This window comes from Sebastes fasciatus, chromosome 3 (genome assembly GCF_043250625.1).
Source record: "Sebastes fasciatus isolate fSebFas1 chromosome 3, fSebFas1.pri, whole genome shotgun sequence".
Classification (NCBI taxonomy): Eukaryota; Metazoa; Chordata; class Actinopteri; order Perciformes; family Sebastidae; genus Sebastes; species Sebastes fasciatus.
The window spans coordinates 30,472,582-30,487,278 of NC_133797.1; the positions used below are offsets into that span (position 1 = coordinate 30,472,582).

Here is a 14,697-nt window from a genome sequence, read left to right on the forward strand (position 1 = left end):
TCAGACTTTAGAGACATCCTCCCTCTGATCATATTGGTCAGAGACACACACAGGAACCTCCCCCCTGAACTAGAGCCAAAGTCAAGCACATGCACACACAACAGACTCTGAACTCCAAAGCACCACTGTCATCTCTCGGACACCAGCCCCCCCACAGGTTTACTTACACTCTCCTGGCAATGTGGTGCAGTCGTATGGCACTGCGTCGGCTCCAGCGGCTCGCTGTTGCTCCTTTGAATATCACTGGGGGTCTAACGAGCAACGTGCAGAGGGAGATGTCAACCCTGCCACGGGTGTATGTCACCCGACAGATCCCACCTGAGGGCCTGAAGATCATGCGTGAATCTGGAAAGTGAGTCATAGTGTCCTGTTAAGTCACTTAATATAAATTATTTTTTATATAGAATCTTGTATGAGCAATTGGTTGTGTCATGTATCTGATTTAACTGTGATGCCTTTTTGAATGGTCTTCTTTGTAAAGTTCATCATTTACTTTGAGTAAACAGGACTGCTAATGTTTGCACTTCGGTTAGTCAGATAAGACTGGTAGCTTAAAGGGTATTCCCCCACAGCAGAACTGAAGAAATGTCTCTCTGCACCGTAAAGTCCAACCAATGAATTCTCTTCAGTGGGTGATTAATTAAACAGTGATTTGATGTGGTTACTCAGTCATGCTTTCTGTTTTCCCAGGGTTCAGTTTGAGCTGTGGGACTCCGATGACGTTCCTGTACCCAGGAAGGAGCTCCTGCAGAAGGTCAAAGGTGTTGACGGGCTGGTCTGCGTGCTGACAGAGAAGATTGATGCAGAGTTGTTGGATGCTGCAGGTCTGAGGAGAACAGTCTTTGAGTCAGTTGAATGATAAATGCAATGAAAACCCTCTCAAATGTACATGTGTGTGTGTTTATGTTTGGTGTACTCCTGCAGGTCCAAACCTGAAGGTTCTCAGTACTATGTCAGTGGGTTTTGACCATCTCTCTCTGGAGGAGCTGAAGAAAAGGTGCTTCTTATCTTTCTATTTCCTTAAAGGAATAGTGTGTAACATTTAGGGAGATCTATTGGCAGAAATGGAATATAATATTAATAAGTAAGGTTTCTTTAGTGTATAATCACCTACTACAGTATCTACGTAGGGAGCAGGTCCTCGCCACGGAGTCTGCTATGTTGCACCGCCATGTTTCTACAGTAGCCCAGAACGGACAAACCCAACACTGTTAACTTTTCCCGCTTGGGCTGGAGTCGAAAACGTTACTCACTGCCGTCGCAGCCGCTCTCTCTCTTGCTTCACCACTCACTTCCCACGTACACACACACTCTACGCACTGGCTCAAGAGAGGGACCTTCGCGTTTTCGCGTCAGCCACCGTAGCTCTCCAACATGCTTGGCAGACAGAAAAGGCTTCAGTTGGTTGCAATCTCCTTACTTCCCCGCTAGATACCACCAGATCCTACACACTGGACCTTTAAGACACATTAAAGGGGCGCTATGTAAGAATCCTGGAAAAAACGTCCCGCATTCTTCACATTAAAAGCAGTATACAGGCTGATAGAGGAAAGTCGTCCCAGAGTGTCGTGCAAGGTAAATTTTTTTAGGTTAGAGTACAATGTGTTCACACATTGGCAATAAAAAAATGATTAAAATATGTGTGAAACTCACATACAGTCCCTTTAAAAAAAGTGTTAATTTGTGTGTATACTTGTGTGTCTGCCACCACCTAGTGATATATGTGTATAACATTGAGTGTAATGTTTGTGGTGGTTTTCCCGCAGAGGGATCCGTGTGGGTTATACCCCTGATGTTCTGACCGATGCTGTGGCTGAGCTGACTGTGGCCCTGCTGCTCACTACCTCCAGGAGACTCATAGAGGCCACACATGAAGCCAAGACGTAATGTCACATACACACTCAAATCTGTCCATGTATACATTAACAAATTTTATTAGGGGTCAAAGGTTAAACTCCCTCTTGTGTCAGTGGTGGCTGGGGCACGTGGAGGACTCTGTGGCTGTGTGGACACGAGCTGGCCAACAGCACTGTTGGTATCCTGGGCCTGGGGAGGATTGGTGAGCATGCAGTATCTGAAACACAACATGCACCTCAGCTTATCATCAAACAGACATTTCTGTAAATGCAACACTTCTTACCGGGTGTCTTTGTGCTCTAAGGTGTGGCTATCGCTGAGCGCCTGGCACCTTTCAAAGTAAAGAAGTTCATCTACACAGACGTGGCCCCCAGGCCGGAGCTGGCTAGTATCATCAATGCAGAGTATGGTAAGGATTATAGATTTGTGGTCACCAAGATGTCTCATGACATGATTTTTTTTAAATGTGTTTATTGGTTTTCAGTTTCACAGATAAGTTAAATGCAAACGACCTTTTGTGTTTTACAAACCAGAGAGCACAAAGGGCCGAAAAAAAAAATTAAATAATTGGCAAATGATCAGAAACTAACAAAAACACACACAATTAGAAATAAATAAATAAAATGATATAATAAAATTAAATTTAAAAAGGGGGGAGTTCATGTTGCTAGGTCTGCAAATTACATATGAGGAGATTTAAAGCTTTGGTTCAGCGTAGTCCAGGAAGGGACGCCACATTTTCTCAAATTTTGTCGGCAGAGCCACGAAGTCTAAACCTGAGTTTCTCTAGTTTTAAGTGCTGTGTGACATCTCTCAACCATAAAATGCAACTGGGAGGTTGTTCGTTTTTCCAGTTTAGGAGAACCAGCCTGCGCGCTAACAACAATTCATGCCAGCATTTTATATTGTTACTGTCAACAAGGTGGATGTCTGAGTGGTTTAATCAATTGTCTGCACTGGCTAGTCAAAGAGAGCTTTTATCATCCTGATCTCAGAGATACTTATTATGCTGTTGTGGTGTTATTTTAAGGAAATAAGATTAGATGTTATGAGAATTTGCAGCCTTTTATTTTAATGTGATAACATCATGGTACCATCTCTTGGTCTAGTCTCTTTCGACGAGATGGCAAAGCAGTCAGATTTCCTGGCTGTGTGCTGTGCTTTAACACCGGAAACAAAGGAGATCTGCAACAAAGACCTCTTCTCCAAGATGAAAAATACCTCCATCTTTATCAACACAAGCAGGTACCCAGACACATATTGAATCACATATTGCCCACCAAGTTTCCCCAAATCTGTCCATGAGTACAGTATCTGTGCTTTAATTCTGGTCTTTGTGTTGTGCCAGAGGTGGTGTGGTGAACCAGGAAGACCTGTATGAGGCTCTGTTTTCAGGACAGATTGCAGGAGCTGGATTAGATGTCACTGTTCCTGAGCCCTTGCCCACAAGCCACCCACTCTTTACCCTCAAAAACTGCGGTGAGTCTGTCAGGCTTATTAGTGCTTAAACTGCCTTCAAAACAGCTGTTTTTTAAAGAACACTATTAAGGACAATTTATCAACACTTATCAATTCTCACTGCCTTTCATTGGTCTTTTCCCACAGTGATTCTCCCACACATTGCTAGCGCCTCTTATACTACCCGTAACAACATGTCTGCCCTGGCAGCAAACAACCTCCTGCTCGGCCTGCGAGGTGAGCCGATGATCAAAGAGCTCAAACTGTGAGAAGAAACTGGTTCCTCGCCGGCTGATTATTACTGGACCATCAGTTCAATATATGCACCTAATTATTCTTCAGAAGATTTAAATAAAACCATGAAGTTTGTAATGGTATGCTTCCTTAATTGGGTACATTTGAATCTTAAGTCAACTCAACATCAAAATAACATTAAAGGTCTTATTGTAAGGCTGTCAAAGTTAACGCGATAATAACGCCTAATCTGTTTTGACGCATTAACGCAACTTGTGATTTTTTGGTTGTAGCAGTTATAAAGCTAGAGTGAAGATACTGGTATCATATGAAACTAGAAAACCTAATGAATCCATTGGTACCAACCATGCCGTACTAGCTTGTCGCAAAGGCGGTTAAATAACGCTCCAAACTTGCGCTACATTTTGGCGAGGAAAAACTGTCATGGCCATTTTCAAAGGGATTCCTTGACCTCTGACCTTAAGGTATGTGAATGAAAATGGGTTCTATGGGTACCCACGAGTCTCCCCTTTACAGACATGCCCACTTTATGATAATCACATGCAGTTTGGGGCAAGTCATAGTCAAGTCAGCACACTGACACACTGACAGCTGTTGTTGCCTGTCGGGCTGCAGTTTGCCATGTTATGATTTGAGTATATTTTTTATGCTAAATGCAGTACCTGTGAGGGTTTCTGGACAATATTTGTCATTGTTTTGTGTTGTTAATTGATTTCCAATAATAAATATATACATATATTTGCATAAAGCAAGCATATTTGTCCACAAGAGTATTAAATACTTGACAAATCTCCTGTTAAGGTACATTTTGAAAAGATAAAAAAATGTGTGATTAAATATTTTGATCAATTCACAGCCCTTATTGATAACATTTTCATGTAGACAAATTAAAAAAATAATAATAATACATCCACAGAGCTTTTAGAAAGGTGCTGAATAAAAGTATGGCTCTTCCTGAAAAAAATATTATGATTGTGAATTAATCATTTAAAAAATGTTGGTGGGTCCAAAATGAACGTTTTGTTTAAATCTGTGCAAGATATCTGACATTTGGTTCCCACTTCTAACAAGGCTTGTGAGCCAACAGTAAAACGCTGTTTGGTATCACGTGGTATCTCTGGGTCGTCATGGTGGCAAGTGACTGGCTACGACTTGTTGTGAAGTAAATGCAATGGAACGGGGGAGGGAGAATGAGACATCTAGTGGCTGAATGTTATCAATATCACATTTAAATTCAGCTGTTACTTCATAAAAATGTCACCAGCAACAAAACAGAATTTCATTGTTTTTTTATTCAGTCTATACGACAACTGATCATACTGTACAATCTTCATAGCCTTCAACAGTACAAACATTTAGTCCTCTCATGGTTACACTATGTTAAGTATACAGACAAAAACACAGAAATACTTCAGATTTGGCATATCAACAAAAGCCCAGCTTTTCAAGCTAGAGGGCATAAGGCAGTGACTTTCATAATCAATTTAGGCCTTTTATGTATTTGAACATTTTGGCATATTCATACAGGGGGTAATACAGTCAGTGCATTTTTCAGAGATTCACATTAAGTGTTTATGCAACAGTTTTAGAAGACAGCACCATAATAATCCGTAACAGGCCACAGGGCTACATCTCTCCTTCCTCGCATCACCTCTACAACTTCTCAAGAGCATATTCCTCTGAATGTGAGTAAGCAACTAAAACAAACACATTTGAGATTTATGTCAGTGATCATTTTAAATTCTGTGGCCAAACTTCAACAACCTGGTTCCCTGGTGGCTTACAGGGCAAACGGTAGGTCAGCGTCATCTTTACTGGGAGAAACATCCTATAAGGCAATTATTCTTTTGAAGTAAGATGTCAAGATATTAGCCATTAACATATGTGTCAAATAAAATGGTCATTTTGTAGGGGCTAACAGTGTAATGACTCTACAGTACAACAAGGTGCCGACTAGAAATGGAAGCAATGACCAAATGTTTCTCATTGACAGTGTAGGAGACACAATACAGCAAGCAATAAGGTATACAAAAAGGTAAACATGTATTTTTTTTCATTTTGGTTCACTAAAACAGAACACAACACTGCATGAACACTGATTTCATTTAACCAACTGTCTACCGATGAAGCTGCTCTTGTTTACAACCCACAGGATATCATTTTCTATGAGCTGCAAATTTAGATTTCTTGTCAGCACGTCTGTGATGTGTGCAAATCGTCAATTGAAACATAGCTGTCAAACTTAACAGAATATGACAGGATTTACCAGGTTACAGGTAGACATTAAAATACAGTTACATACATAAAAAACAGCTAAAACTGCAGAAATTAACATTAAATAATGACAGGATTTATCAGGTTACAGGTCGACATTAATGACAGGAGACACTGTAAAATTCAGAATTTTCCCCATGTGTATTTGAATTTCACAAACTGTGGAAACCGTGTGGTTTAGATCACCTGCCAGCAAAAATGCTACAACCCTTAGCTTGCAAACTCGTCCTGATGGTATACTGTAAAGAAGGAAAACCCTTGAGAGCTGGTAGAGTTGGATAATTGCAATACAGCAACGTTTTCACATATTTCTACATATTAGTTATAAAAAAAGAATGATTTGTCTAAGTGCTTTTGTAACAGGTGCATTAGATGTATAAAGACACTGATTAAGTACAGTAGCAAAATTATACACAATGTTTAGTTCTTCAGGAGTAATTTTGTCTCCCTTCCAAGAAATAAAATGATGAAACCAACCACAAATTTGCAATATTTACATTTTTAAAGCCCTTTTCAACACGTGCTGAACCTCAGCAAATCAGAGACGACTCTGCCTCTCAGCACAACTTCAATACCCTTTTAATAAACACACGTACTGTACACACAAGAACACCAGCAACCAGGGAAAATTGGCTGATGTGTGGACGGTCGGTAATCTCGTTGTGGTCGTTCCCAGTCAGTAACCAATAAGGAGGGAACGTCGCTAAATGCCGTATTTTATACAATTGAAAATCACAACAAATACAAACAGAATAAGGTGCTTTTACAGAGTGTGAAGTTGTTGCCTAAGTATTAAAATTGCATTATAATTAGGGCTATCAATCGATTCAAATATTTCATCGCATGATTGTCCATAGTTAATCGTGATTAATCGCAAGTTAATCGCACATTTTTTATCTTTTCAAAATATACCTTTAAGGGAGATTTGTCAAGTATCTAATACTCTTACCAACATGGGAGTGGGCAAATATGCTGCTTTATGCAAATGTATGTATATATTTATTATTGGAAATCAATTAACAACACAAAACAATGACAAATATTGTCCAGAAACCCTCACAGGTACTGCATTTAGCATACAAAATATGCTCAAATCATAACATGGCAAACTGCAGCCCAACAGGCAACAACAGCTGTCAGTGTGTCAGTGTGCTGACTCGACTATGACTTGCCTCAAAACTGCATGTGATTATCATAAAGTGGACATGTCTGTAAAGGGGAGACTCGTGGGTACCCATAGAACCCATTTTCATTCACATATCTTGAAGTCAGAGGTCAAGGGCCCCCTTTGAAAAGTTGCGTTAATGCGTTAAAGAAATTAGTTGCGTTAAAAGGAATTTGAGTAATTATCGCGTTAACTTTGACAGCCCTAATTATAATGAAATAATATATGAATATTAGTCTTCTCTAAAAAAGAGACTACAAGGCCCAGTGAATGCAGATTTTTTTTCTGCTTTTAATACAAAGATGGTGATAGTTGACATTTTTCTCTCTCTCATTGCTCCCCTAAACAATGCGACTTAATTCTCGGGTTAATAGTATAATGCCTGACAAGCACAAACTGGGGCGAGAGGTTGATCACAGCAATTCAGCGTTTCACATTCCTCTAAAACTTGTACTTGACAAACTACAGGTATGCATGTTTGTAGTCACAGGAAGTGTGAAGGCCACTGACATATTCTCAACTTTAACTGAGCTCAACGACACTTCTGATGATGGTAATTTAAAGGTGCTTGGACTGAAAGGCAACTACAGAGGTCAAACATTTGACCTGATTTGGTGATTGAATGTGACATGAACATCCATCATCAGCTACTGAGAAATGTTGCACTGGGTTGCTCCTGTCCTGGTCGACAATGTCAATCGCCTCAAATTTCATCACTTCAGTAAATAAAAGCATTAAGTTTATATTACTTGTCCAGTTTCACTTAATAGAACAACAGGGTAAAAAAACAAACTAATACAACACTAGATTGTCTGTCATCTTTTCTGTTGGTTGAACTTGCAAAAAGTGACAGATATCAGCATTACCTCAACCCGCCTCACAGGACTCTATTCACCTTTTTGTACAGTAGAGTATCAAGAGCACACAACCATCAACGGTACTTACAGGCATTATATCTGTCGCGCACAAATCTGAACCAGTTCGCCCACAGTCTATATGACTGCCCTTGCACGATTACGATGACTCAACAGTCTGATGTGGGATGCTGCTACATGTTTTACAGATGTGCAGTGAGAAATCTACACATTATCAAGCTATTTTACATGATATTTGTTCTTAAAGTTGGTGCTGCACAGCTGCCTCTCATCTGCAAACACTCACACAGAGTGTTAGTGAGTCAAATTTGCTTCAATAAGCGTACCACAAAATTAAGGGATCACCTCAACAGATCTAAGTTTCAACTAACAACAAGAGGGCCCACATGATATAGAAAGACAATATAGCTAACAGTGTAGCAGCTTCAAAAAAGCCTAGACTGGCCCGGAGGAGTCCAAAATCCTCATAATACTCTCACAATTACAACAGGGGAGTATACAGTGTACATCTATGGTTCTCTATGATGAATCCATAGCAACAGATGTGGCACTTTGCAGGTCCTGCATCTCTATAATCTTTTAACAGGCTCCATGTGTTTACAAGAACTTGACAGTGTGGGTTTGTCCTGGAAAAGAAGATGTACGATTATCTCTATCTTTGGTCTGTCATCAGGACAAAACAGCGGATCAGATCCAGCTGCTCTGTCACGGCTTCAGAAAAAATCCAAACATTTTTGGGACTTTAATTTTCAGCCCATCATTGATTACTAATGTTTTCACCCTGTTGCCCCGCTCCACTTTGTTGCCGTGACCTCAGTCCTACAGCAGGGCATTGGACATGTTAGTGTTCTGCCAACGCAAACAGGTGGTTTTGCAATGCTTGTACAAGTGGGAGGACTGGCTGAAGCGCTTTCCACACTTAAGACATGCGTAGGGTTTCTCCCCTGTGTGGACGCGAATGTGTTTCTTGCAGTCAGTCAGGGTGAGGAAGGTTTTGCAGCAGATTTTACAGGCGTATTTCCGAGCTCCCTCGACCACCAGGACGTTGTGCTCCGACAGGGCCTTCTTGCACTTGGACAGGACGTCCGCTGAAGCTCGGGTCAGCTGAGGGGGGAGGGAGGTGGGCCTGCCATTGTTCATCTCATATCCACCGCTCTCGTTTAGAAGCAGAGGACTTGCCAGACTTGAGGAGGAAGAGGCAGCATCCTGGAGAACACCACCTACTCCTTCTTCTCCTCCCATGCTGCCGGCCATTTTCGGAGCAATGCGTCTGTAACCTGGATAACCCAGAGCGGCGGCAGCCGCTCCCGCTGCTCCTCGTGAGGGTCGCCCCAGGGAGTGAAGTCCGAGACTAGAGCGCTGGAAGTCCAAACCAAAGGGATCTACCCCTCCACGCCCTCCGCTACCACTTCCCCCACTTCCTCGAGGGTTCCCTAAACCATCTTGCAGGGGGCAGAGGAATAGAGAATCGGCTTGTAGGTTGTTTCCAAAACCGTTGCGACTCTCGCCACCGAGCGGACCTGACTTCAGAAGAGAGGAAGAAGCAGAGCCAGATGGTCCAGCAGCTTCCTGTCTGAGCAGGAAGTGGTGTGCTACGGCATCGCCGGTTGTTGTGTTGGGGAGGTCATCCTCTCCAGTAACCAACCCTGCCCCGCCACTTCCGAAATCCTTTGGGTTGAGGAAGCTAGAAATACTAAAACCAGCTTTGCCTCCCAGTCCGCTATTACACCCAAAGCCTCCTCCGACTCCGGTAACTCCTCCCATGGTGCTTTTGAGGAGCAGCTGAGCGCTGGGCTGCAGCAGAGACTCAGAGCTGAGATGGGGTTCAGAGGTGAAGCTGCGGTCGCTGCTCTCTGGGCTCAGCTCTGCCTTCTCCTCCTCCTCCTGGCCTCCGGGCTCAGCCTGCGATGTCACGTCGCCGATTTCATCAGTTGGCTCAGGCGAACTTAGCGGCTCTCGTTTAACCACCACCTGTGTAAAGCAAAGGAGGAGTTTCATCTCAGGCCAAAGGAGATTCACATTTTTTAGCCAGCAGCTAAACTAGAGCAGCATGATTTGTGATTGTCAGTAAGCCTCATGCAAGAACTTTCTACAAACAGATTCTTTCATGGGACATACGAGTGATTTAAGAAAATACACTGTAATATGCTGTTATCCACCTCCATGACTGCCATGTCCCCTTGACTGCTTCCCATCTGAGTCACGGGCTTCTTTGCTTTGGCAAGATGTTTTTAAAGCACCTAACTAACTACGTATTACATTCTAATTGGTTTTAGGTCCCTTAATACGACTGCTGACACTGCTCAATTTGTTATGTTTTTGTCTGCAGATTTCCAACAGCATGACTTGGAACTATGCCGTGTGAACTCTTCTTCTTTACTCTTGGGTAGTATGTAGCCTACATTATGCTAATGATCAAATCTCACGAACGGGTGGCATTCATCAGGTTGAAATAGGGGAATAATGACAACAAGTTTGTGCAGTTAAGAGACGACAAACATCATTAAAAAAAAGCAAGAAATTTAGGATACAAATAAGAAAATGTTGTTGCATGAGGCTTAATGAGAGTTACTTACTTTGCAACAACAACCACAACAACAACAACAAAAATCAAACCACAACTTTACCTTCTGTTCCTGTTCTTCTGCCTCCTCCTCCATCCCTGATTTGATCTTCACCCCTGCTCTGTTGACCTGGTGGTCCTGGTCTTCCATGTCCTCCTCCTTCCTCACCCCTCCCTGCATTCTCCCCAAGTCCTCCCCCTCACAGTGTCCACTGTCGGACTGGCTGGGCATCTGAGGATCATCATGGGACACGCCTACTAGGCCAGTGATTGCGGCATCCAATTTGGATTCATCGCCCATCTTGTGGGAGTCCGGGGAGAGTAGCGCTCCTTCTTCTCGCTCTGCGCTCACCCCTTCTTCTCCTAACAGCCCCATGTTAGGACCTGAGGGCCGCTGCCTCTGCCTGGGTCTCTCCTCCGACAGGCCCAGAGAGGGCTTACGTTTGTGGAAGCGTCGGATCGGAAAGGAGGCCCTCTGTTCGACTGCTCTACTGCCAACTACGTTTCCAACTCCGTCCTCCTCCATCCCACCTAAAGCAGAGCTCACCAAGCTGAGCCCCAGCTGCTGCAGGAGGAAGGAGCGCTGCAACTTTGATGTGGCAGCATTTGCTGCGAGGTTAGTATTAGCTGCCAGGGTAGGGTTCACTGCTAAATCTGCGACCTGCTGCTGCTGCTGCTGCCTGTGCCTCTGCTGCTCCTGCTGAGGGTGGTGATGCGTGTTTCTGTCAGATGGGGGGGACATGGGCAAGGTGCGCGTAGTCAGGTAGTGTTTGCAGGCCTTGACTACATTGTTGAGATGCAGATGTGAGGCTGCAAGGAGAATATCCATGACGTTGCTCTCCCCCAGCATCAGTGTTGAGGTGTACATCATGTCCACCAGAGCAGCAAAAGCTTCAGCTGTCACCACCTGCACATACACAGGAAGTTGATTATTTGAAATAGTAGCAACACAGAGTTTAAAATGCTGAATTACTATCAGTTGAAGGGTCCCTCTCTCCACCTTCCACCTCTGATCACCATCACACTCGTCCATTCTCATCACATTCTTTTACACAATATTATTACGATCCTAACCTCGCTGTCCAGCTGGATCATGTTCATGCTAGAATCTCCATCTGCGACCGTAAACAGGGCTCTGAAGTGGGTGCTGCAGGCCGCCAGCACCGAGCGGTGGGCCTTGAAGTGTCTGCTGCCCACCACGATGACACAGTCACACAGCTGACCGTGGACACGCTGATAGTTGAGCTGCTGGAAGATCTGCTCGAAGTGGCCCGGGAAATCCATGGCCCTAAAGACAGAGGCAAGCAAAGGTTGAAGGCGGATGAACGGGGGGGAGGAAAAATCAAATGCTGTTAAGCTGATTACTTGATCAACATAACATTTATCGACAGCATTTTTGATAAATGTTTAAATCATTTGTTGACGAAAAATGCCAAGCATTTGCTGCTTCCATCATCTCAAAGTTGATGCTTAGTTACAGTAAACCGAACATCTTTTTTTTTTTGAGATTGTTGGTTGGAATAAAAACAAGCAATTTGAAGACATCAGCTCCTGCAATAATCTTGCACATGTTGAATTTTGCACATCTACATTTGCACATTTACTACCTCAATTATTTTCTTTTTCTAACTTGCACACTTTGCTAATGTATATAGTAGGTTATTTCTATGTTTATAATTTAGATTTTTTATGCTAGTTGTAGTAGTCACGTATATTTATAGTGTATTACAATATTCTTTATATTGTGTATTCTATGGATATATTTCTCTAGCATTGATATGTACATTTTATTTACTGTTCCTGTGCATTGCCTAGTTAACATGTTGCTGTAACAAGAATTTCGCAATTTGGAATCAATAAAGTACATCTATCTATCGATCTATCTATCTATCTATCTATGACATTTGAGCTCTTGGAAACAGTGATGATCATTTTTCACTATTTTCTGATATTTCATAGACTAAATAATCAACTGATTAATCGGGTAGATTAACTGATAATGAAAATGAGTGTTGGTTGGAGTGTAAAGATGATGGTGGCCTAAATGAAAGTAAGTACAGGATAGATGGAAAGTAAAGGTGGGGTTAGTTAGAGTGAGTTTTTACACAGATGAAGGTTGTTTACATGTGCCCGTTTTGTTTGAGAAGGTGTTGATAATGTTATTTGGGACAAAATAACCAAATATTGTGATGTGGTGAAAGTCATTATTCTGTGCTACCTACAGAAAAAGAGGGGCACACAACAATTATAGTGGGATTATTAATTAATGTGCACCCAGATGAATGTTTTACACATGCTGTTAAGTAATATGCAGTTAAATAACTTGCACTTTAGCTAATCCAGCTGTTTATTAGGCCACTTGTCCTTCCTTCCTGCAGCTGTCAGACTCAGTAGACCACTTACACACCAAAAAAACTGACAATAACCTGATATTTTCAGGTGGCATTTCATTCATTCATTCATTCATTCTCACTGTCATCATTTTCCACTTGTGCAATTTTGTTAATAGTCTGTTTATTGTCAATACTGTATATACTGCTCCTATTTTTATACTTCCTTTTATTTAAATGGTTCATATTTTGTTACACTTTGTTTAGCTCTTTTTTTTTTTTTTTACTGTGTTAGCTGATGCATCTTGTTTTTTGCATTATCCCCTTTGCTGCTGTGCACTGCACATTTCACCACTGTGGGACTAATAAAAGAATATCGTATCTTATTAGTGGTATGAGGTGACAATGACAAACACAGTAGCTGCAGAGCATAGCCTCGCAGTGTAACGTTACTCTGCACTGTAATAATAACATTATATATTAGATAGATAGTAGGTCTAGGTTGACTAACACATGACCAGTTAAAGCTAGTTAAAAGCATAACATTGTGTTGTACTGATGGTGAGATAAGAGAGCAAGTAATTACTAGCATTACCTTGAATTTCCGGAAGCAGTAGGTAACAAGAGAAAGGAAGAGAGGAGGCCCTGACCAGGAACTACTGAGTAAAGGCTGCTAAAGTTAGCTGGCTGCTGACCAGCAATGTTAGCTGTTAGCTGCTACAGAGAGTTAGCATAGGTTCACCATGCTGGACCGCTTGTCTCCGTATAGAAGCAGCTTTTTCCTTCATTAAATGTCGCTATAGCTGGCTAACATCGCTGCTGCTACTTCCCCACGTCCCCCTGCGGTCCCACGACCTCACGGTTAACTCGCATTGGCCGGTCTGGATGTCGGTGATGTCGGTGATGTGTTGCTGCTAACACGGTGACTGTTAGACTCTGGACCGTCTGGCAGCGTCACAGTCACATCAAACAACCGTTCATCAGACAGATACTGGCTGTCAGTCACTGTCTGGGTCCGACATGTTTGTAATGATGTGTAGTAATTTATCACACTCAGACGGTGTTTGTTCCTACCAGACTCACAGGGTGGCGCTGTGCTTCACTTCCATATATTTATATATTTATATATACTGTATATACACTCATGATGACCTCGCCGAGGTGAAGCCACACGGTGTCGCTGTGGCAACCTCAAAGACTGTGTGTTCCATTCAGAGAGTCAAGATAGTTACCCTGTTTCACCCTATGAGTTCACCCTGTGGAAAAACATTCTGCTACTGTCTTCTCTAATTTACGACGGAGTATTAGGGCCACATTGAGGGAAAAAAAATCTGAGATTACGAGAATAAAGTCATAACTTTTTTAGAAAAAAAGTCTTAATATTACGAGAATAAAGTTTTAATTTTACGAGAAAAATGTCAGAAGGTTTACGTGTTATTTTATACGACGGAGTATTAGGGACACATAGAGGAAAAAGAAAATCTGAGATTTCGAGAATAAAGTCATAACTTTACGAGAAAAAAAGTCGTAAAATTACGAGACTAAAGTTGTAAAATTACGAGACTATAGTCGTGATTTTACAAGAAAAAAGTTGTAATATTACGAGAATAAAGTCATAAATTTACGAGAAAAAAAGTCGTAAAATTACGAGACTAAAGTTGTAAAATTACGAGACTATAGTCGTGATTTTACAAGAAAAAAGTTGTAATATTACGAGAATAAAGTTTTAATTTTACGAGAAAAATGTCAGAAGGTTTACGTGTTATTTTATACGACGGAGTATTAGGGACACATAGAGGAAAAAGAAAATCTGAGATTTCGAGAATAAAGTCATAACTTTACGGGAAAAAAAGTCGTAAAATTACGAGACAAAAGTTGTAAAATTACGAGACTATAGTCGTGATTTTACAAGAAAAAAGT

The 14,697-nt window shown here is 41.8% G+C and overlaps 2 protein-coding genes across 3 annotated transcripts; one reads left to right on the forward strand and one right to left on the reverse strand.

Annotated features, from left to right (window-relative positions):
- grhprb (glyoxylate reductase/hydroxypyruvate reductase b) lies at positions 1-3,687 on the forward strand. The gene is made up of 9 exons (XM_074630168.1): positions 1-352; positions 691-824; positions 925-997; positions 1,767-1,883; positions 1,971-2,059; positions 2,162-2,266; positions 2,967-3,102; positions 3,206-3,336; positions 3,463-3,687. Exons 1-9 carry the CDS (start codon positions 90-92, stop codon positions 3,582-3,584), a joined length of 1,170 nt encoding a protein of 389 aa, XP_074486269.1. The 5' UTR covers positions 1-89; the 3' UTR covers positions 3,585-3,687.
- A 1,157-nt stretch (positions 3,688-4,844) lies between these two features.
- On the reverse strand, positions 4,845-13,964 carry zbtb5 (zinc finger and BTB domain containing 5). Of its 2 annotated transcripts, none has more exons than XM_074630166.1 (4): positions 13,852-13,964; positions 11,522-11,735; positions 10,512-11,354; positions 4,845-9,855 (listed from the first exon to the last, which is right to left on the reverse strand). In XM_074630166.1, the coding sequence occupies exons 2-4, from the start codon at positions 11,729-11,731 to the stop codon at positions 8,704-8,706; spliced, it is 2,205 nt and encodes a 734-aa protein (XP_074486267.1). In that variant the 5' UTR covers positions 11,732-11,735; positions 13,852-13,964; the 3' UTR covers positions 4,845-8,703. The 2 variants fall into 2 exon arrangements, with proteins under 2 accessions (XP_074486267.1, XP_074486266.1); XM_074630165.1 differs by lacking the exon at positions 13,852-13,964 and adding an exon at positions 13,373-13,842.
- Between the last annotated feature and the right edge of the window lie 733 nt (positions 13,965-14,697).

Coding starts and splice junctions, on each gene's coding strand:
- grhprb (XM_074630168.1), top strand. CDS start 90: ATGCACACACAACAGACTCTGAACTCCAAAGCACCACTGTCATCTCTC. Junction 2,060..2,161: donor CCTGGGCCTGGGGAGGATTG/GTGAGCATGCAG, acceptor TTGTGCTCTAAG/GTGTGGCTATCGCTGAGCGC. Junction 2,267..2,966: donor TATCATCAATGCAGAGTATG/GTAAGGATTATA, acceptor CTCTTGGTCTAG/TCTCTTTCGACGAGATGGCA.
- zbtb5 (XM_074630166.1), bottom strand. CDS start 11,731: ATGGATTTCCCGGGCCACTTCGAGCAGATCTTCCAGCAGCTCAACTAT. Junction 11,355..11,521: donor TGATCCAGCTGGACAGCGAG/GTTAGGATCGTA, acceptor GTGTATGTGCAG/GTGGTGACAGCTGAAGCTTT. Junction 9,856..10,511: donor CAGAAGAACAGGAACAGAAG/GTAAAGTTGTGG, acceptor TGCTTTACACAG/GTGGTGGTTAAACGAGAGCC.